General features: G+C 41.2%; 1 protein-coding gene across 1 annotated transcript; it reads right to left on the reverse strand.

The window, feature by feature from the left end:
- Positions 1–229: 229 nt before the first annotated feature.
- Positions 230–23,241, reverse strand: LOC138071729 (histone-lysine N-methyltransferase PRDM7-like). The gene is given in 10 exon segments (XM_068963178.1): positions 230–235; positions 542–734; positions 1,857–1,924; positions 2,782–3,053; positions 3,267–3,368; positions 4,197–4,353; positions 17,982–18,031; positions 22,237–22,344; positions 22,651–22,774; positions 23,173–23,241. Coding segments are annotated over 10 exon segments (1,149 nt in total).
- Positions 23,242–23,759: the final 518 nt, after the last annotated feature.

Here is a 23,759-nt window from a genome sequence, read left to right on the forward strand (position 1 = left end):
GCTTCACCATCCTGCGACACACCCCACCCTCCGCTCACGCTAATCCGAGGCACTTTTCCTGCACCGGTTTGCTCAGAGCACCAGCCCCTGTCTGGTATGAAGCCAATGCTGCCCCAAGGCAGTGGTTCTGTCTGTTTCAGTGCATGGGGCCCTGTCTGGCACAGAGTATGAACTCACATGACAACAAGCTGAAACAGTAACTGAATGCAAATCACTGTATGCATGTCACTTAGAACTGTGGAGTAAATGAGGGAGAAACAGGTAAAGGTGAGAGTGCTGGTAGGTGCTAGAAAACTTGCTTTTAGCTTCTAAGACTTTCAGCAGAAGGTGATGTTACAGATTTTTTGCATGAAATATTGAAAATTAGAACTAACATTTTAACATAAATATTTTTCACAACAGTCATATGAAATGAATCAAATTCTGAGGCATTTTAATTGCGACTTGAGTGACTTTACACTGGATTGTACTATGCTTCAGAATCGGACCTGGGAAGCTCCCCAGGATGGGATGGGGTGCTGGAAGAGGGGTGACACTCTACTCTCCCGGCTGCGAGCATGCTCTTCCCCCTGCTTTCACACCTGATGCCAAGTTTCTCGCCATACTCGTCCCCACACCAGACCAGCAGCTCACAGCCAGGCCTGACCACCTGGCAGGTTCTGTAGAAGATCTGCCCATGATACTGGAAGGCCACCAGGTTCTGCTCCTCATAGTGTCGGGCACAGTTCACATACCTGGGGTTGAGGCCAGGAAAGGGAAAGAAACCACAGGTGATGAGTCCCCTCCACTGTCAGACCATGCCCAGCTCCTTGCATTCAGGGTCTGAGGCCGCCATGGCTCCCACTGCCCCTCATGGGGACCGTCTGTTCACACCTTTGACCATGGCATTTGAATTCCTATTTCCAAATCCTATTTCTCATCCTCTTCCTGGATGGAATGCTTTCCTCTCCTTACCTAATTAGCCATTGTACAGAGCCCAGTTCCAGACTTGTTTCCACCTGGACTGTCTGTAAGACTGGTGACCTCCAGCTCCTCTAAACTCTGAATTAAGTTCTCTTTCATTTCATAGGACTGGGTGCTCTTAGGCTAGCATGCATCCCTCAGCACTCACCCCAACCTGCCTTTTCTCCTGAGGCTTTTCTCCAATCTCCCCATGTGTATCCAGGGTCCTATTCACTTGCCCACCCCCTCCCATGGAAACTTGTAGAGTGCTCTGACATAGCTTGAGACAGACAACAGTAATAGTTTATTCACTTTCTGTCTGCACTGATGAAAGGAGAGGCCCTCAGAGAAGGGGCATACTCATGGCCATTCTGCCCCACATTCCTCCCCAGGCCTCAGGGCCCACTTCTCACTGGAACCGAGCCTAGGGAGGTTATTGCCCACATGGACTCAAGGTCTCCCATTTTAGGTTATCCTGGTGCTGTGCAGTTATTCAAAAATAGAAAAATTAATGATACTATTCCTAAAATACACTGGTTCATGCCTGTCTTCAGTATGTTCTCCAAAAGGACATGGGTTGTGTGATCTGCTTCAGTAATGAAGTTCACTGTCTAAACTGGGACATAAGGTGCTTGGTAAATGTTAATTAAGTGAGTTAAAGTGTCCCTGGTGAATCTAGACTCCTCAAGTTGTTTTCAAGTACCTCAGTTTTGTTGAGCATATAGACTTATATTTTGAGGGCACATGCTATATTTTTCTTCCTTTCTTTCTAACGTATTTTGAAATGAAAGAGCATGATATGGAGGGAAAAGAGGAAATATGTGAAAGCTATTGAGAGAGACGGGTTGAGAAGGAAAGGGGTGTGGGCTTGAGGGAGGAGCAATGTCTACAAACTCCAGGCTCACTGCACTCACCTCATCCAGTTGGCTAAAGAAGTGTCCTTTCCATCCACATACTCATAGCTCTTTCTCCCTTTGGTGATCTGAGTGTCAGAAAAGAGATACAAGCTTTCATCTTTTTTTTTGTGGAAGTACTAGAAGAAATTTTTCCCTCTGCTGTCATTCTGCTCTTCAGCTTGCATGGATTCAGCTGCCAGTCAGACCACATGGTAAGCTCCTTAATCATAATTTTAAGTCTGAGTCTACTGGCACATTGAAGGCAAGGGCTCTACAAGAAAGAAGTCACTTCTGTATGCCTGTATCACTGTCTCTCATCTCTCTTCTGATCTTTAGATAGAAGTCATGTGTTCATGTAGTCCAGTAGTCATGTATGGATGTGAGAGTTGGACTATACAGAAAGCTGAGTACTGAAGAATCTATGATTTTGAACTGTGGTGTTGGAGAAGACTCTTGAGAATCCCTTGGACTGCAAGGAAATCCAATCAGTCCATCCTAAAGGTGATCAGTCCTGGGTGTTCACTGGAAAGACTGATGTTGAAGCTGAAACTCCAAAACTTTGGCCACCTGATGTGAAGAGCTGACTCATTTGAAAAGACCCTGATGCTGGGAAAGATTGAGGGCAGGAGGAGAACAGAGGACGAGATTGTTGGATTGCATCACTGACTCAACGGACATGGGTTTGGGTAGACTTCGGCAGTTAGTGATGGACAGGGAGGGCTGGAGTGCTGCGGTTCATGGGGTCGCAAAGAGTCGGACACAACTAGCAATTGAACTGAACTGAATCTGTGTTCATGCACAGTGCACACAGTACACAGGGCTGACTGTGTCATTGCCGACCATATCATCACCATCTGCAACCTTGTATGTAGATATGAAGTACCCTCCCAACACACACAAGCGATTAGTGGCCAGAGGACAGAGAAAGAGGGTTATTTCTCACCAGCCAGGAGTATCCACTGTTGACGGCCTCTTTATCATCTGTGATTTGGCCCTCGTAGGGGCCAAAGTGCAGGCCCAGAGGCAGATGAGACGCCTCGTTCCACACTCCAAGCCCAGCCTCAGGGATGCCCGACAGTCTGATACTTAACCCAGGGGGCAGAGTGAGGGCTGAGCGGTTGGCATGTCCCTTTTCCACTGCAGAGTCCTTTACAAAGGTTGGGGGCCCATGGGCATCACAGCTGTTAATGAAGAAGTTCTGACACTCCTGACAGTCTGGAGGTGAGAGCAACAGGGATGAGGGGAGGTATAGTGATGTTGGTGGTTGTAAAGACCTTCAGAAAGAACTGGGGAACTCATGGCATTTGGCCTCGATCCTGTACCCCAAGACATAGAGGAAGGGGATGATAGGGGAACCAAATGGTGAAGTGAAGTTATTGTATCAAGGCCTCATAACCCCTTCATGAGTGGGCCAGTGGGGTCACTCACAGAGGTAGTCATCATCCTGGGGCTCACTGACCTCTTGGTACACATGGCCCTTTCTTTCTCGCAGACTGTACCTCTTCATGTCAGTCTCCTTTCTTCTGAGTTCTAAGATGGAGAACAGAAGCTAAGCAAGGATGGTGGGGTCTGGAGAGCTAGTCACTGTTTTATCAGAAACTGTGAGATCTCATACTTGTCCATCTATACACTTTGTCAAAACATTTTCTTTCCATTTATTTTCAAACTTTTACTTTTGTATTTTATTGTTTTCATGTTACATTATTTATTTATTGGCCATGCTGCATGGCCTGTGGGATCTTAGTTCCCTGACTAGGAATGGGACCCACACCTTCTGCAGTGGAAGCATGGAGTCTTAACCACTTAACCACTAGAAAGTCCCTTCTCTATACTTTGTTTGTTCTGCCTTTATCTAGTGGTTCAGGATACCGAGATTCCACAGATGCCCAGTTTAGTGTTAGCGTCCTGCACTTCCTGTTAGTAGGTTTTACTTCCCAACCTTCTTACTTAGGAAATGGTTCACTGACACATCTATTCAGAAAATAAATGTTTAAGGGCACATGACACATAAGGCATTGAGCAGAGATCTGGGCATAAACACTAATAAAGCATGGTCCCTATTATCACAGCTGGATTTATTGAACTACTTGTATGTGTCAGCAGTATTGCATTTAATGTAATGCTTTCAAACACTGTATGAGTTAGGTGTCCTTATGTTCACTTTACAGAAGAACAATCAGGACCTCAGAAAATGTATAAGATTTTCCTCAGGTCCCAGTGCTAACTTCATGTCTCAGATACATCCACCTTAAACCCACACCTACCTAAAGTCCACACCACACACCTACGCCATACTTGTTACCTTTTCTACAGGAATTAGAGGAACCAATTAGAGCAACTCCCCAAATTTTCTCTTACTGACTTTTTGTCTGGAGTGCTGTCCAGGGGTCCTTGTTTCTCGGGGAGGGTTCACTGGTTCCTGAGCCCACTTGGAGCCACTTTTCTTCAGCAATTTTGCCGCTCCTGGCAATTTCTTCAAACTGGACGCCTTACTTAATGGTCCCCTGGACTTTCCCTTACATGTGAGTAAAAGAGAATATGTGTTTCTTTAGTTCTTTAGGACTGTATGAAGTGTTTTCACATGCATGACTTTAGTTAATACTTTAAAAATTATTGGAAATACCTGATGGAGGGGAAGTTTGAACACTGGAGTGTAAAACAAGGACCTAAGTGGATACTGAATCAAAACTAGAATTCATATCTTAAGGTTCTTCCCCTTCAACATTCTGCGTAACAGTTAAGAGCAAGGCAGGGAGAATAGTTGGAGGTCAGGGAAAGAAGAGGGTAAGGGCTCATAAGGAAATCCAGGGTTTTTCTATTAATTAGTGGATGTTTGATGGTCGAGGAAGTATGAAAAATTACAGAGGGGACAAAACACATCTGGAAAGTATGGTGACAAAGCAGTGAGATTGAGAAAAGACAACCGGCAGAAGGACATTTAGACAATAAAGACGATGAACTGAACGTTGCAGGTTGCTATGTCCTAGAAACAATGTTCGAATTAAAGTAGCTGGCCTCATCAATTCTGCTTGAAGAAGGCTGTACGACTAGCTGGTTCTCCTCAATTTCCTGATCCATAAATAGGTATACATTCTAATTCTAAATGTTACAGTGGACATGAAATTTAATAACATTCAACAAATCGTTGTGTGAGCTATTTAATACAGTATGCATGTCAGCGTACACCCTTGCCATCAATATATTCTCTCAACTGCCTGTATAATTAAAGTCTAGCTCACAAATACTATCTTCAGCATTCCTTGAATTCTTATTCCTAGATGAATGTTTAAATGTGGAGTCACTCATTCACAAAACATTCAGGGGGCCCTCAGGGGCTTTGAGCAGAGCCTGGACTTCTGAGAATTAACGGGTATGGGCTAGGCTCTCAAAGCTCACAACACAGGGGCAGGCTAAACAAATGATTCCAAACAGGATAGTTGCCTAATCAGAGCTCAGAGGAAGGGCTTGTTACTTCCTTCTACAAGAATGAGCATTTGAAATCATGTGCAGATGATGAGTTTCTACTCAAAAGCAAGTAATCTGTATGAAGTCCTTCAGTTCTTTTCTTTTTTTGCTAGCGACTTAGCAGTTTATCATTATTATTATTTTCCTTTAGAATATTGTATTGGTTTTGACATACATTGACATGAATCTGCCATGGGTGTAGATATGGTCCTAAACCTGAACCCCCCTCCCAACTCCCTCCCCATCACATCTCTCTGGGTCATACCAGTGCATCAGCCCGGGCACCCTGTATCATGCATCAAACCTGGATTGACAATTCGTTTCACATATGATAATATACATGTTTCAGTGCCACTCTTTCACCCTCACCCTCTCCCACAGAGTCCAAAAGACTGTTCTATACATCTGTGTCTCTTTTGCTGTCTCGCATACAGGGTTATGGTTACCATCTTTCTAAATTCCATATATATGTGTCATTATACTGTATTGGTGTTTTTCATTCTGGCTTACTTCACTCTGTATAATATGCTCCAGTTTCATCCACCTCATTAGAACAGATTCAAATGTATTCTTTTTAATGGCTGAGGAACATTCCATTTTGTATATGTACCACGGCTTTCTTGTCCATTTGTCTGCTGATGGACATCTAGGTTGCTTCCATGTCCTGGCTATTATAAACAGTGCTGCGATGAACACTGGGGTACATGTGTCTTTTTCAATTCTGGTTTCCTCGGTGTGTATGCTCAGCGGTGGGATAGCTGGGTCATATAGCAGTTCCGTTTCTAGTTTTTTAAGGAATCTCCACACTGTTCTCCAGAGTGGCTGTCCTAGTTTGCATTCCCACCAACAGTGTAAGAGGGTTCCCTTTTCTCCACACCCTCTCCAGCATTTATTGCTTGTAGACTTTTGGATAGCAGCCATTCTGACTGGCAGTAATGGTACCTCAAGGTGGTCTTGATTTGCATTTCTCTGATAATGAGTGATGTTGAGCATCTTTTCATGTGTTTGTTAGCCATATGTATGTCTTCTTTGGAGAAATGTCTGTTTAGTTCTTTGGCCCATTTTTTGATTGGGTTGATTATTTTTCTGGAATTGAGCTGCAGGAGTTGCTTGCATATTTGTGAGATTAATTCTTTGTCAGTTGCTTCATTTGCTATTATTTTTTCCCATTCTGAAGGTTGTCTTTTCACCTTGCTTATAGTTTCCTTTGTTGAGCAGAAGTTTTCAATCTTAACTAGGTCCCATTTGTTTATTTTTGCTTTTATTTCCAATATTCTGAGAGGTGGGTCATAGAGGATCCTGCTGTGATTTATGTCGGAGAGTGTTTTGCCTATGTTCTCCTCTGGGAGTTTTATAGTTTCTGGTCTTATGTTTAGATCTTTAATCCATTTTGAGTTTATTTTTGTGTATAGTGTTAGAAAGTGTTCTAGTTTCATTCCTTTTTTTTCTTTAGGTTTTTAAAAATTTTTTATTTTTACTTTATTTTGCTTTACAATACTGTATTGCTTTTGCCATACATTGACATGAATCAGCCACGGGTGTACATGAGTTCCCAATCCTGAACCCCCCTCCCACCTCCCACCCCATATCATCTCTCTGGATCATCCCCGTGCACCAGCCCCAAGCATCCTGTATCCTGTATCAAACATAGACTGGCAATTCGTTTCTTACATGATAGTATACACGTTTCAATGCCATTCTCCCAAATCATCCCACCCTCGCCCTCTCCCTCTGAGTCCAAAAGTCCGTTCTAAACATCTGTGTCTCTTTTGCTGTCTTGCATACAGGGTTATCATTACCATCTTTCTAAATTCCATATATATGTGTTAGTATACTGTATTGGTGTTTTTCTTTCTGGCTTACTTCACTCTGTATAATCGGCTCCAGTTTCATCCATCTCATCAGAACTGATTCAAATGTATTCTTTTTAACGGCTGAGTAATACTCCATTGTGTATATGTACCACACCTTTCTTATCCATTCATCTGCTGATGGACATCTAGGTTGTTTCCATGTCCTGGCTATTATAAACAGTGCTGCGATGAACATTGGGGTACATGTGTCTCTTTCAATTCTGGTTTCCTCGGTGTGTATGCCCAGTAGTGGGATTTCTGGGTCATATGGCAGTTCTATTTTCAGTTTTTTAAGGAATCTCCACACTGTTCTCCAGAGTGGCTGGACTAGTTTGCATTCCCACCAACAGTGTAAGAGGGTTCCCTTTTCTCCACACCCTCTCCAGCATTTATTGCTTGTAGACTTTTGGATCGCTGCCATTCTGACTGGTGTGAAATGGTACCTCTCTGTGGTTTTGATTTGCATTTCTCAGATAATGAGTGATGTTGAGCATCTTTTCATGTGTTTGTTAGCCATCTGTATGTCTTCTTTGGAGAAATGTCTGTTTAGTTCTTTGGCCCATTTTTTGATTGGGTCGTTTATTTTTCTGGAATTGAGCTGCATAAGTTGCTTGTATATTTTTGAGATTAGTTGTTTGTCAGTTGCTTCATTTGCTATTATTTTCTCCCCTTCTGAAGGCTGTCTTTTCACCTTGCTTATAGTTTCCTTTGTTGTGCAGAAGCTTTTAATTTTAATTAGATCCCATTTGTTAATTTTTGCTTTTATTTCCCATATTCTGGGAGGTGGATCATAGAGGATCCTGCTGTGATTTATGTCGGAGAGTGTTTTGCCTATGTTCTCCTCTAGGAGTTTTACAGTTTCTGGTCTTACGTTTAGATCTTTAATGCATTTTGAGTTTATTTTTGTGTATGGTGTTAGAAAGTGATCTAGTTTCATTCTTTTACAAGTGGTTGACCAGTTTTCCCAGGACTACTTGTTAAAGAGATTGTCTTTTCTCCATTGTATATTCTTGCCTCCTTTGTCAAAGACCAGGTGTCCATAGGTGCGTGGATTTATCTCTGGGCTTTCTATTTTGTTCCATTGATCTATATGTCTGTCTTTGTGCCAGTACCATACTTTTTTTTTTTTTTATTTTTACTTTATTTTACTTTACAATACTGTATTGGTTTTGCCATACATTGACACGAATCCACCACGGGTGTACATGCGTTCTCAAACATGAACCCCCCTCCTACCTCCCTCCCCATAACATCTCGCTGGGTCATCACCATGCACCAGCCCCAAGCATGCTGTATCCTGCGTCGGACATAGACTGGCGATTCGATTCTTACATGATAGTATACATGTTAAAATGCCATTCTCTCACATCATCCCACCCTCTCCCTCTCCCTCTGAGTCCAAAAGTCCGTTATACACATCTGTGTCTTTTTTGCTGTCTTGCATACAGGGTCATCATTGACATCTTTCTAAATTCCATATATATGTGTTAGTATACTGTATAGGTGTTTTTCTTTCTGGCTTACTTCACTCTGTATGATCGGCTCCAGTTTCATCCATCTCATCAGAACTGATTCAAATGTATTCTTTTTAACAGCTGAGTAATACTCCATTGTGTATATGTACCACACCTTTCTTATCCATTCATCTGCTGATGGACATCTAGGTTGTTCCCATGCCCTGGCTATTATAAACAGTGCTGCGATGAACATTGGGGTACATGTGTCTCTTTCAATTCTGGTTTCCTCGGTGTGTATGCCCAGCAGCGGGATTGCTGGGTCATAAGGTAGTTCTATTTGCAATTTTTTAAGGAATCTCCACACTGTTGTCCAGAGTGGCTGTCCTAGTTTGCATTCCCACCAACAGTGTAGGAGGGTTCCCTTTTCTCCACACCCTCTCCAGCATTTATTGCTTGCAGATTTTTGGATCGCAGACATTCTGACTGGTGTGAAGTGGTACCTCATTGTGGTTTTGATTTGCATTTCTCAGATAATGAGTGATGTTGAGCATCTTTTCATGTGTTTGTTAGCCATCCGTATGTCTTCTTTGGAGAAATGTCTATTTAGTTCTTTGGCCCATTTTTTGATTGGGTCGTTTATTTTTCTGGAATTGAGCTGCATAAGTTGCTTGTATATTTTTGAGATTAGTTGTTTGTCAGTTGCTTCATTTGCTATTATTTTCTCCCCTTCTGAAGGCTGTCTTTTCACCTTGCTTATAGTTTCCTTTGTTGTGCAGAAGCTTTTAATTTTAATTAGATCCCATTTGTTAATTTTTGCTTTTACTTCCAGTATTCTGGGAGGTGGATCATAGAGGATCCTGCTGTGATTTATGTCGGAGAGTGTTTTGCCTATATTCTCCTCTAGGAGTTTTATAGTTTCTGGTCTTACATTTAGATCTTTAATGCATTTTGAGTTTATTTTTGTGTGCAGTATTAGAAAGTGATCTAGTTTCATTCTTTTACAAGTGGTTGAGCAGTTTTCCCAGGACTACTTGTTAAAGAGATTGTCTTTACTCCATTGTATATTCTTGCCTCCTTTGTCAAAGATCAGATGTCCATAGTTGCGTGGATTTATCTCTGGGCTTTCTATTTTGTTCCATTGATCTATATTTCTGTCTTTGTGCCAGTACCATACTGTCTTGATGACTGTGGCTTTGTAGTAGAGCCTGAAGTCAGGCAGGTTGATGCCTCCAGTTCCCTTTTCTCAAGATTGCTTTGGCTGTTCGAGGTTCTTTGTACTTCCATACAAATTGTGAAATTATTTGTTCTAGCTCTGTGAAAAATACTGTTGGTAGCTTGATAGGGATTGCATTGAATCTATAGATTGCTTTGGGTAGTATACTCATTTTCACTATATTGATCCTTCCAATCCATGAACATGGTATATTTCTCCATCTATTTGTGTACTCTTTGACTTGTTTCACTAGTGTTTTATAGTTTTCTATATATAGGTCTTTAGTTTCTTTAGGTAAATATATTCCAAAGTATTTTATTCTTTTCATTGCAATGGTGAATGGAATTGTTTCCTTAATTTCTGTTTCTATTTTCTCATTGTTAGTATATACGAAGGTTAGAGACTTCTATGTGTTGATTTTATATTCTGCAACTTTACTATATTCATTGATTAGCTCTATTAATTTTCTGGTGGAGTCTTCAGGGTTTTCTATGTAGATGATCATGTCATCTGCAAACAGTGAGTTTGACTTCTTTTCCAATCTGGATTCATTTCTTTTTCTGCTCTGATTGTTGTGGCCAAAACTTCCAAAACTCTGTTGAATAGTAGTGGTGAAAGTGGGCACCCTTGTCTTGTTCCTGACTTTAGGGGAAATGCTTTCAATTTTTCACCATTGAGGATAATGTTTGCTGTGGGTTTGTCATATATAGCTTTTATTATGTTGAGGTATGTTCCTTCTATTCCTGATTTCTGGAAGGTTTTTATCATAAATGGATGTTGAATTTTGTCAAAGGCTTTCTCTGCATCTATTGAGATAATCATATGGTTTTTATTTGTCAATTTGTTAATGTGATATATTACCTTGATTAATTTGCGGGTATTGAAGAATCATTGCATCCCTGGGATAAAGCCCACTTGGTCATAATGTATGATATTTTTAATGTATTGTTGGGTTCTGTTTGGTAGAATTTTGTTAAGGATTTTTGCATCTATGTTCATCAGTGTAGTTTTCTTTTTTTATGGCATCTCTGTCTGGTTTGGTTATTAGGGTGATGGTGGGCTCATAGAATGAGTTTGGAAGTTTACTGTCCTCTGCAATTTTCTGGAAGAGTTTGAGTAGAATAGATGTTAGCTCTTCTCTGAATTTTTGGTAGAATTCAGCTGTGAAGACGTCTGGTCCTGGGCTTTTGTTTGCTGGAAGATTTCTGATTATAGTTTCAATTTTCGTGCTTATGATGAGTCTGTTAAGATTTTCTATTTCTTCCTGGTTCAGTTTTGGAAAGTTGTACTTTTCTAAGAATTTGTCCATTTCTTCCAAGTTGTCCATTTTATTGGCATATAGTTGCTGATATTAGTCTCCTATGATCCTTTGTATTTCTGTGTTGCTTGTTGTGATCTCTCCATTTTCATTTCTAATTTTATTGATTTTATTTTTCTCCCTTTGTTTCTTGATGAGTCTGGCTAATGGTTTGTCGATTTTACTTATCTTCTCAAAGAACCAGCTTCTGGCTTTGTTGATTTTTGCTATGGTCTCATTTGTTTCTTTTGCATTTATTTCTGCCCTAAGTTTTAAGATTTCTTTCCTTCTACTAACCCAGGGGTTCTTCATGTCTTCATTTTCTAGTTGCTTTAGGTGTAGAGTTAGGTTGTTTATTTGACTTTTTTCTTGTTTCTTGAGGTATGCCTGTATTGCTATGAACCTTCCCCTTAGCACTGCTTTTACAGTGTCTCAGAGGTTTTGGGTTGTTATGTTTTCACTTTGATTCATTTCTGTGCATGCTTTGATTTATTCTATGATTTGTTGGTTATTCAGCAGCGTGTTGTTTAACCTCCATATGTTGGAATTTTTAATCGTTTTTCTCCTGTAATTGAGATCTAATCTTACTGCACTGTGGTAAGACAAGATGGTTGGAATGATTTCAGTTTTTTTGAATTTACCAAGGCTAGATTTATGGCCCCAGATGTGATCCATCTTGGAGAAGTATCCATGTGCACTTGGGAAAAAGGTAAAATTCATTGTTTGGGAGTGGAATGTACTATAGATATCTATTAGGTCCTATTGGTCCATTGTCTCATTTAAAGTTTGTGTTTCCTTGCTAATTTTCTGTTTAGTTGATCTATCCATAGGTGTGAGTGGGGTATTAAAGTCTCCCACTATTATTGTGTTATTGTTAATTCCCTTTTCATACTTCTTAGCATTTGTCTTACATATTGTGGTGCTCTTATGTTGGGTGCACATATATTTATAATTGTTATATCTTCTTCTTGGATTGATCCTTTGATCATTATGTAGTGTCCTTCTTTGTCTCTTCTCACAGCCTTTATTTTAAAATTTATTTTATCTGATATGAGTATTGCTACTCCTGCTTTCTTTTGGTCTCTATTTGCATGGAATATCTTTTTCCAGCCCTTCACTTTCAGTCTGTATGTGTCCCTTGTTTCGAGGTGGGTCTCTTGCTAACAACGTATATAGGGGTCTTGTTTTTGTATCCATTCAGCCAGTCTTTGTCTTTTGGTTGGGGCATTCAACCCATTTATGTTTAAGGGAATTATTGATAAGGATGATCCCGTTGCCATTTACTTTATTGTTTTGGGTTCGAGTTTATACACCCTTTCTGTGTTTCCTGTCTAGAGAAGATCCTTTAGCATTTGTTGGAGAGCTGGTTTGGTGGTGCTGAATTCTCTCAGCTTTTGCTTGTCTGTAAAGCTTTTGATTTCTCCTTCATATTTGAATGAGATCCTTGCTGGGTACAGTAATCTGGGCTGTAGGTTATTTTGTTTCATCATTTTAAGTATGTCCTGCCATTCTCTCCTGGCCTGAAGAGTTTCTATCAAAAGATCAGCTGTTATCCTTATGGGAATCCCCTTGTGTGTTATTTGTTGTTTTTCTGTTGCTGCTTTTAATATTTGTTCTTTATGTTTGATCTTTGTTAATTTGATTAATATGTGTCTTGGAGTGTTTTGCCTTGGGTTTATCCTGTTTGGGACTCTCTGGGTTTCTTGGACTTTGATGACTATTTCCTTCCCCATTTTAGGGAAGTTTCAACTATTATCTCCTCAAATATTTTCTCAAGGTCTTTCTTTTTATCTTCTTCTTCTGGAGCTTCTATGATTCAAATGTTGGGGTGTTTAACATTGTCCCAGAGGTCTCTGAGATTGTCCTCATTTCTTTTAATTCATTTTTCTTTTTTCCTCTCTGATTCACTTATTCCTACCATTCTATCTTCTACCTCACTTATCCTATCTTCTTCCTCCGTTATTCTACTGTTGGTTCCCTCCAGAGTGTTTTTGGTCTCATTTATTGCATTATACATTATATATTGACTCTTTTTTATTTCTTCTAGGTCTTTGTTAAACCTTTCTTGCATCTTCTCAAAACTTGCCTCCAGGCTATTTATCTGTAACTCCATTTTATTTTCAAGATTTTGGATCATTTTTGCTATCATTATTCGGAATTCTTTATCAGGTAGATTCCCTATCTCTTCCTCTTTTGTTTGGTTTGGTGGGCATGTATCCTGCTCCCTTACCTGCTGGGCATTTCTCTGCCTTTTCGTCTTGTTTATACTGCTGTGTTTGGGCTGGCCTTTCCCTATTCTGGCAGTTTTTGATTTCTCTTTATTGTGGTGGTTCCTTGCTGTTGGTGGGGTTGAATGGTTGCCTTGTCAATGTTTCCTGGCTAGGGAAGCTTGTGTCAGTATTCTGGTGGGTGGAGCTGGATTTCTTCTCTCTGGAGTGCAATGAAGTGTCCAGTAATGAGTTTTGAGATGTCAGTGGTTTGTTGTGACTTTGGACAGCCTGTATATTGACGTTTGAGGCTATCTTCCTGTGTTGTTGGAGAATTTGCATGGTATGTCTTGCTCTGGAACTTCTTGGCCCTTGGGTGGTGCTTGGTTTCAGTGTAGGTATGGAGGTGTTTGATGAGCTCCTATCGATTAATGTTCCCTGAAGTCAGGAGTTCTCTGGTGTTTTCAGGCTTTGGACTTAAGCCTCCTGTCTCTGGTTTTCAGTCTTATTCTTACAGTAGCCTCAATAATTCTCCATCTATACTACACTGATGATAAAACATCTAGGTTAAAGATGAAAAGTTTCTCTACAGTGAGGGATACCCAGAGAGGTACACAGAGTTACATGGAGAAGAGAAGAGGGAGGAGGGAGATGCAGGTGACCAGGAGGAGAAGAGGGAGAATCAAAAGGGGAGAGAGCAAGCTAGCCAGTAATCTCTTCCTTATGTGCTCTCCACAGTCTGGATCCCTCAGAGATGTTCACAGTATTACACAGATAAGAGAAGAGGAAGGAAGGAGACAGAGGTAGCCAGCAGGATAAAAGGGGGAATCAAAAGGAGAGAGACAGATCTAGCCAGTAATCAGTTTCTGAAGTGTTCTCCACAGCCCAGAATACACAAAGAGATTCACAGAGTTGGGTAGAGAAGAGAAGGGGGAGGGAGGAATTAGAGGCGACCTGGTGGAGAAAAAGGAGAGTCCAGAGGGGGAGAGAGCAGTCAAGCCAGTAATCTCGCTCCCGAGTAAAAATAGGTACTGAAGATTGTGTTCTTTAGTTACAAAATTAATAACAAATACCAAAAAGCAAAGATTAAAAATCTAGTGTAGAGGTTGGATTCTCAAAAATACAATATTAAAGAAAAAAAACAAAGTCACAAAAATTATACATATCTGAAATTTGCTTTAAAATAGTTTTTGCAAAGTAATAGTAGGTTATAAAAATGAAAATTAAAGGAGTAATAGAGGTCTTAAAAATGAAAAAAATAATTTAAAAACAGTAGTAAAAATATATCTAGGATTTTCTCTGGTGTTGTGGACAGTGTGGGGTCAGTTCATTTTCAGATAGTTCCTTGATCTGGCTTATACTTCTCAAGATCTATAGGACCCTTCCTATGTTCAGTTCAGTTCAGTCACTCAGTCGTGTCTGACTTTGCGATCCCCATGAATTGCAGCACGCCAGGCCTTCCTGTCCAACACCAACTCCCAGAGTTCACTCAGACTCACGTCCATTGAGTCAGTGACGCCATCCAGCCATCTCAACCTCTGTCGTCCCCTTCTCCTCCTGCCCCCAATCCCTCCCGGCATCAGAGTCTTTTCCAATGAGTCAACCCTTTGCATGAGGTGGCCAAAGTCTTGGAGTTTCAGCTTTAGCATCATTCCTTCCAAAGAACACCCAGGACTGATCTCCTTTAGAATGGACTGGTTGGATCTCCTTGCAGTCCAAGGGGCTCTCAGGAGTCTTCTCCAACACCACAGTTGAAAAGCATCAATTCTTTGGCGCTCAGCTTTCTACACAGTCCAGCTCTCACATCCAAACATGACCACTGGAAAAACCATGGTGTTGACTACACGGACCTTTGTTGGCAAAATAATGTCTCTGCTTTTGAATATGCTATCTAGGTTGCTCATAACTTTCCTTCCAAGGAGTAAGCGTCTTTTAATTTCATGGCTGCAATCACCATCTGCAGTGATTTTGGAGCCCCCCCAAAATAAAGTCTGACACTGTTTCCACTGTTTCTCCATCTATTTCCCATGAAGGGATGGGACCAGATGCCATGATCTTGGTTTTTCTGAATGTTGAGCTTTAAGCCAACTTTTTCACTCTCCTCTTTCACTTTCATCAAGAGGCCTTTTAGTTCCTCTTCACTTTCTGCCATAAGGGTGGTGTCATCTGCATGTCTGAGGTTATTGATATTTCTCCCAGCAGTCTTGATTCCAGCTTGTGTTTCTTCCATCCCAGCATTTTTCATGATGTACTCTGTATAGAAGTTAAATAACCAGGGTGACAATATACAGCCTTGACATACTCCTTTTCCTATTTGGAACCAGTCTGTTGTTCTATGTCCAGTTCTGACTGTTGCTTCCTGACCTGTATATAGGTTTCTTAAGAGGCAGGTCAGGTGGTCTGGTATTTCCATCTCTTGTAGTCGGTGCTAACTACAGGGTTTTAATCTATTGCACCTGTCACTTCCAAAGTGGTTCCCTCTGTTTGTTTTAGCTGCTTCTGTTTGCTGGTCTCTTCAGTGTCTAATTTCCGCCCTGACACAAGGGGGCAGTGGTGATCACTTTTTAAGGCTCACTTGTTCAGTCATGCTGTGGGGAGGGAGGAACACTGCAAACAAATATCACTGGTGTGTGCTTGCAGTGGCTTGGCCACACTGGGTTTGCCCACGCTCATGGCATGTGTGCTTTCCCTGTATACACTGCTCAGGCTCTGGGTTGCTTTGCCGGGAACTGTATGAGGCAGGCTCTAAGATGTATGTACTTCCCAGGCCTAAATCACTCAGGTTCAGGTTCTTGGGTACTCCACAGAGGCGCAGACTTGGTTGGGCCTGCGTTTTGTGCCCTTCCCAGGTTTGGGCAGCTCAGGTGACCAGGTGCTTGGTAGGCACGGTTGCCCCCAGGTGAGGGCTGTGACTTATCACCTCCCCTGTCCCAGCTGCTTGGTTTTCTGGGTGTTCAATGGGCATGCCTTCTCAGGTGTGCTGTGTGTCTCTTCTGGGGAGCTGATGTCTGGCTGTGACCCTCCCGGCAGATGGCGACTGTCCAGAATCCCAAGAAGTCTTGGTTAGCAACGAAGCCTGCTTGCAGTTTGGTAGAGGATGCCTCTCTGGGGCCGCAATTGACCCTTTCTGGCTCTGGCTGCCCCCGCCTGCCTGTTTCCAATGGGGAATGGGCCGGTCTGCAGCCGGCTAGCTTTGCTCAGTCCTTTGTTCTGGGAGCGGGCCTGGTGGTGTCTTAGGTTAGGGCTTTTCGTGGGATAGCTATCCCACAGTCTGGTTTGCTATCTCACAAGTTAGTTCCCTCAGATTGCCCTTGGGGCATTCAGGCCTGGTCCTTACCCTAAGCAATGCAGCCCATGCCTCCCTGTCCAGCCCCTGCTTGCTAGTGGTGGATGCAAGTGTCTGTACTGCTTCTCTGCTGAGTTGCCGTTAGGCACATAAATCTGTGGGTTTTAATTATTTATTTATTTTTCCTCCCGGTTATGTTGCCCTCTGAGGTTCCAAGGCTCACCACAGACTAGCCAGTGAGAGTGTTTCCTGGTGTTTGGAAACTTCTCTCTTTTTTAAGACTCCCTTCCCGGGATGGATCTCTGTCCCTACCTCTTTTGTCTCTCTTTTTATCTTTTATATTTTTTCCTGCCCCCTTTTGAAGACAATGGGCTGCCTTTCTGGGTGCCTGCATTCAGAAGTTGTTTTGTGGAATTTATTCAGTATTCAAATGTTCTTTTGATGTATTTGTGGGGGAGAAAGTGGTCTCCCCATCCTATTCCTCCACCATCTTAGGACTGCATCCTACAGTTATTTTCTTATTTATTGTTTTTGAGTCATAAACCTGAGGTTTGTCATGGCTGCGAGTTGCTTCCTCTTATTAGAGTGGGAGGCTCTGAGGTAGGGATCATGTCGCCTTCTTCATCTTGGACCGTCCACTCTACAAACTGCCCAACATATCCTTAAGCTTCTTCATCTTGGACCATCCACTCTACAAACTGCCCAACATGTCCTAAAGCTTCCCTTAGTCAGATGTCTTAGCATAGCCCTCACTCAGTTCAGTTCAGTCGCTCAGTCGTGTCTGACTCTTTGTGACCCCATGAACTGCAGCATGCCAGGCCTCCCTGTCCATCACCAACTCCCAGAGTCCGCCCTGACTAGCACAGCACAAAAGAACTGAGTTTTAAAACATCTCTCAGATGAATGATATAAAGATGTATGAATTAGATGTATGAATAAACTTTATTGACCTATGAAAGTTTTAACCAGTTTGTAAGGGGTTTAGAGAAGGTGCTTTGGATTAGATTGCACTACCACTGATACAGACTCAAACATTTTTTTTTTTACCTCAGTTTCTTGATCTATAATGGTGATAGCTATATACCTACTTATAGGTACTGTAGGATTGTTTTAAGGTTTAAGTAAATTTATTCACATAAAAGGCTTAAAGTCTATAATATTGTGAAAATAATATAACAAATAGAACAGCCTACTATTGTTGCTGTTCTTACTAACTATAAAGATGGTGATGATATCAGACATTGTGCTAAAGCTTCAGGACAGGAAGGCAGCAGTCTCCAGGATCTCTGTGTTTTCTCCTATTCTCACCTGTTACTGGATCCATGAAGAGGATTTTTTCGTCAATAGGATTTGGGAAATACTCACCTTTTGGTGTTTTCTGTGCTCCACTCTGAAGGCCTTCCTAGAAGGTTTGCCTAGAAAATGATGAGGAATAGTGTTTTGATGGGTAAATATTTCCAGTCTCTGGGTATTCTAATTAAGGACACAGAATTCTGAGCCAGAGAGTGACAAGGACAAGGAATAGCAAAGGAGGAATGGAAACTGATTTCTGTATCATCAACTCCTATGCTTCCACTGGGAACATTACATAATTTTCTTAAAATTAAAAAAAAAGAAACTTCATTTGTGCTTCATCTGAGGTCCATAAAGTATATAATAAATTTACTAGCCTTTCATGACAAAAATATTCAACTAAGTAGAAATAGAAGGAAGTGACTGCAATATAATAAAGGTAAATATGAAAAGTCCATCTCTAACATCACAGTCATCAGTGAAAAGCTGAAAACTTCTAAGATCAAGGAAAAAAGGCTAGGATGCCCATTCTCAACATTTCTGTTCAACATAATATTAGAAGTCTTAGGGCATTAGATTAGAAAAGGAAACCAAAGGCTTCCATTTGGAAATAAAGAAGTAAAATTATGTCTGTTCACAGAGGACATGATTTTAGAAAATCTTTAAAATTCCACACACAAAAAAAACCTGCACAGAAAGTTGCACAGTACAGAATCAACATTCAAATATATGCATGAACAATCAACATTCCAGATAGGAAAACAAGAAAACAATCTTATTTATATTTTTAAAGCTGTAGTCAAGAGCTAATTTGAATTTAAAAAAATTTATTTATTTATTTGTGCCAGGTCTTTGTTGTGGCATGTAGGATCTTGTTCCCTGATGTGGGACTGACCTCAAGTTCTCTGCATTGGGAGTGTGGAGTCTTAGCAAGTGGACCCCCAGAGAAGTGCCAATAATCTTATTTATAATAGTATCAAAAAGAATGAAATAATTGGGAGTAAACTTAAGGAGATGAAATAATTATACATTGAAAATTACAAAATATTGCTGAATGGAATCTGACAAGAGTAAATAGAAAGGTGTCTCACATTTATGGATGTGGAGACTTAATATTATTAAGTTGTTCATACTACCCAAAGCAATTTAAAGATTCAGTGTAATTCTTATTAAAATCCCAATGGAATTTTTTTCAGATATAGAAAGTCCATCCTACAGTTAATATGGAATCTCAGAGGACCCCAAATAGACAAAAAAATCTTAGAAAGAACAGAAAAGCTGGAGGCCTCTGATTTCAGAACATATTACAAAGGTACAGGAACCAAAAAGTGTAGTTTTGGCATAAAGTGCATGCTTAGTCATTCAGTCATGTTGACTCTTTGGGACCTTTTAGACTGTAGCCCACAAGGCTCCTCTGTCCAGGGGATTTCTCAGGCAAGAATACTGGAGGGGATTGCCATTTCCTTCTCCAGGGGATCTTCTTAACTCATGGATTGAACCCACATCTCCTGCGTCTCCTGCACTGAAGGCAGATTCTTCACCTGCTGAGCCACTGAGGAAGCCCACTGGCATAAAGACAGATGTACCAATAAATGGAACAGCATAGACAGCCAGAAATAAACTCTTGGATACATGGTCTAATGATCTTTATCAAGGGTGTCAAGACAACAGGGAAAGTTTAATCCCTGTAACAAGTGGCCCTGGAGAAACAAAATATCCATATGCAAAATAATGAAGATCTTACATCACAAAGAAAAATCAACTCAGAATGGATTAAAGACCTAAATGTAAGACTTGATAAGACTCTTAGAAGAAAACAGGGTGAAGCTTCATGACATGAATCAGGAATGATTTCTTAGATATGATACCAAGTGCACAAGTATTAGTAACAAGGTAAAAATAGACAAATGAGATTATGTTAATCTTAAAACCTCTGTGCAACAAAGGACACAAAGTGAAATGGATGAATAGAGTGAAACAAAGGAACGGAGTGAAAGACAAACTACAGGATGGTAGAAAATATTGTAAAATATGTATCTGATAAGGGCTTCATAAGTATACACCAATATGAAGGCTACTTATAAGCCAGGAGGAGAACCTGATTGACCGCAATGGCACCCTGATATCACACTTCCATGCTCCAGCATTGGAAGAAAACAACCTTCTGTGGTTTAAGCCATGCAGTCTGTTTCATTATGGCAGCCTGAGCTGACGAACATGGTGGGAGAAGGCATTGAATAGACATTTCTCCAAAGAACATCCACAAATGCCAATAAACATATGAAAAGATGCTCAATATTACTAATAGGGAAATACAAATTAAACCACAATGGAAATTATCTCATATCTTCTGTGATGGCCAATATGAATAAGAGGACAATAGCAAGTTTCGTAAGGATATGGAGAAATTGGAACACTTATACACTATTGTTGGAAATGTAAAATGTTTCAACCTTTACAGAAAACAGTATGGAGTTTCCTCAGAAAATTAGAACTGCTGTATTTCCATAAAAATTTGAAAGCAAGATCTTGAATAAATCTTGTGCACATCTATGGTCATTGCAGCATTATTCCCAGTTGGCAAGATGTGGAAACAATCTAAATGTTCATTGGTGGATAAACAGATAAAGATTATATATATCATATATATTATATACCCATGCACACAATGGAATGTTTTGAAGCCTTAAAAAAGAATTTTTGCATATGTGACCTCAGGGATGAGCCTTGATGATATTATGCTAAGTGAAATGAACCAATCAGAAAAAGACAAATATTGCATGATTCCACTTCTGTGAGGTACCTAAATTAATCAAATCCATGGAAACAGAAAATACAATTGTGGTTGCCAAGGACTATGAGGAGAAAGAATTGGAGAATTGTTGCTCAGTGTGTGTAAGGCTTCAGTTATGCAAGATGAAAAAGTTCTACAGATTTGCTGTAGAGCAATGTGTACATAGTTAGCAATAGTGTACCATACACTCAGAAATTAAGAAGGTAAATAAAGATGTGTAGAGGTATGGTGGGAGAAGGCAATGGCACCCCACTCCAGTACTTTTGCCTGAAAAATCCCAAGGATGGAGGAGTGTGGTAGGCTGCAGTCCATATGGTCGCTAAGATTTGGACATGACTGAGCAACTTCACTTTCACTTTTCACTTTCATGCACTGGAGAAGGAAATGGCAACCCACTCCAGTGTTTTTGCCTGGAGAATCCCAGGGACTGGGGAGCCTGGTGGGCTGCCATCTATGGAGTTGCACAGAGTCGGACATGACTGAAGCGACTTAGCAGCAGCAGCAGCAGAGGTATGGTGAACCATGGGGTATGTATTCCCTATGAAGAATCTCTCTTCATGTCAAAACCTTTGGTTTTCATTTCTCTTACACTAGTTTTCATAACCTAAGGGAATAGATGGTCTTCCCTGGTGGCAGAGTGGATGAGAATTTGCCTGCCCATGTAGAGGACACAGGTTCAGTAGCTGGTCCAGGAAGAGTCCATTTTCTGTGGTGCAACTAAGCCTGTGTGTCACAAACTACTGAGCCTACATGTGCTCTGCCACGAGAAGCCAGTCACTGCAACCAGAGAAAGCCCCTGCACAGCAGCGAAGACCCAGTGCATCCAAAATTAAATAAATAATTTTTAAAAATATGGGAGAACAGAAATCCATTGATGGAGAATCCTAGAACTATCAAAATTGTTTTCTCCAGTCTAGGCAGATTACCTCTTCTAAACTCATTGAGCAACAGAAGAGAAAATGAGCTGCTCACTTTTATTTTATAATGAGTGTACTTAATTTTTTATTTACCTGAGGGTGTTTCTGGTCAGTGAAATGTGGGAAAGATCAGGGAGAATATAGAGTTCTCTCAAACCCTTTCCCAGATTCAAAACAAAGAATTTGTTTCACCTTAGGGTAAGAAGATCATGTGGTGTTAGTTTTTTATACACACTTGAATAATGTATCTTGACATAATATGTTAATCATTTGCTCTTCTAAGAGATTTACTCCAATAACTGAATTATTATGAGATTAATATTAGAAATCTCTTTGGTGAATTTATAGCCTAAGGTATCTTTAATTGCCTTTCATTAAGAATGTTTAGCAAAAATAATTCTTTTAAAAAAGAATCATAAATTTTAAACAAAAAGCTTTTGAGAATTACACCGGAAAACCTATACATTCATCTTCATTCAGGCTTATGTCAATATTCAGCCACAACCACTTCAGAATGCTGAAAATTATGTTTTCTTTGCTAATGGCTGAGATGCAGTTGAGACCTTAGCCCAGGCTGGTTTTGGGAAGACACCTCTACATCCTCCTGGCCCCTCACCTTGCTGCCATGGTGTCCATTCTTCATCAGAATCCTCCGTATCATTTCCCTGGGGTTTGATGACCTGCCTGCGGTGATGCATGAAAGCTGGTCGAGTGGCTCTGAAACCTGGAAAGCAGCAAAATGTATGTTGTAAGAAGGAGGCACAAAGCACACAAGCAATGGAAAGTGTCACAAAGTCAGGGAAATCAGTAGGATGGGCTGGGAGCATGTAGAACAAGGCAAGAGGTGAGCTCTGCACTGCCAGGGTCAATCCCACTTTGGTAAAACAATAAAAATTTCCTGCAGGTTAGTCTCCACACAGAAGGGAACTGTGAGCAGATGAAGCCACCTAATAGAGAGCCAAGGAAACACTGAGGCTGAAGACCTGTTTCATGTTTCCCAGGCTCACAGGCACCCAGCACTTCCTGTTACCTATAGCAATTAGCGCTTCACAGTTCCTTTTCACATTCCCATATCAGATTTTTTCCCATTCTCCCATCTCTGCCCATTCTTCCTTGGAGAAGTATACGGAAATGTCTTTGAAAGCACCTTTGGCCTAAGGAAAATAATAGATTTCATCAGGGACTTACTAATATAAGTCAGACCTTAGAGCTGACTTCCCCTCCACCTTTTGTGCAGGGACTAGCCTGAAGCTACTGGATGGTCTCTGAGACAGGGACAAAGACTTTCCTTCCTGCCTGTGTCCTACTTAACTGAAAAAACACTGAGCATTTTCCTAACTCTCGCTGGACACAGAGCAGTTGATGATGCTAGTGTCCTGTTTTGTCCTGCTCCACACCACCGTCTCAGGATCAGGCATTCCCATCCTGTGTACATTCACAGAGAAGTTCATTCAACTGCCCAGTCAAGCAGTCTGTTGTCCTTTAGGGATTGGGGCTGTGTCCTTCCTATAGAGCTGGCTTAGAGCCCAGCTTTGCCACCTCTGCCTCTCACCATGAGCTTCCACTCTGCTCTCCCAGCATCTCCCTCAGTTCTCTCCTGTGGAGACCTGTTTCAGCTCATGGCCATCGGAATGCCTCAATGCCAAGGTGCCTATGGAAGGAGAAGATGCTGAGATAGCCCAGACCACTGTCCAGAGCCTGGTCTGTCTTCCTTGGGTGGAGTGTCTACGGCGGGAAGGTGTAGGGAAAGTCAGAGTGAGGGTGTTGGTGGGGTGGACAGATTCTGACCAGCTATGACAGGCCACCCTAACGTGAACTAGATATGGTTTCTTTGGTTCCCCTACAATTCAGCGCCTCTGAGGAAAGGCACTGGGAGGGATGTGTCTGTGGGTGACAGAGGGAATCTTGAGGAGACGTGGAAGCCCCTAACTGCTGACCTGGGTTCAGGCTGAAATCAGGGCTCTGTTCCAGTGCAGGAGAGGGAATATTTCTCTAAGAAGGGTTTTGAGGATCTGCCCCTGGGGACTGTGAAAAATCTGGGCCAACATGGGTTCTACGTTTAAGGGAAAAGTTGTTCAGCTTGAGGAGATCTGGGACACAGGGGCTGAAGGAACTGGGATCCTCAGACAGAGGGGACTG

Source organism: Capricornis sumatraensis, chromosome X (genome assembly GCF_032405125.1).
Source record: "Capricornis sumatraensis isolate serow.1 chromosome X, serow.2, whole genome shotgun sequence".
Lineage (NCBI taxonomy): Eukaryota > Metazoa > Chordata > Mammalia > Artiodactyla > Bovidae > Capricornis > Capricornis sumatraensis.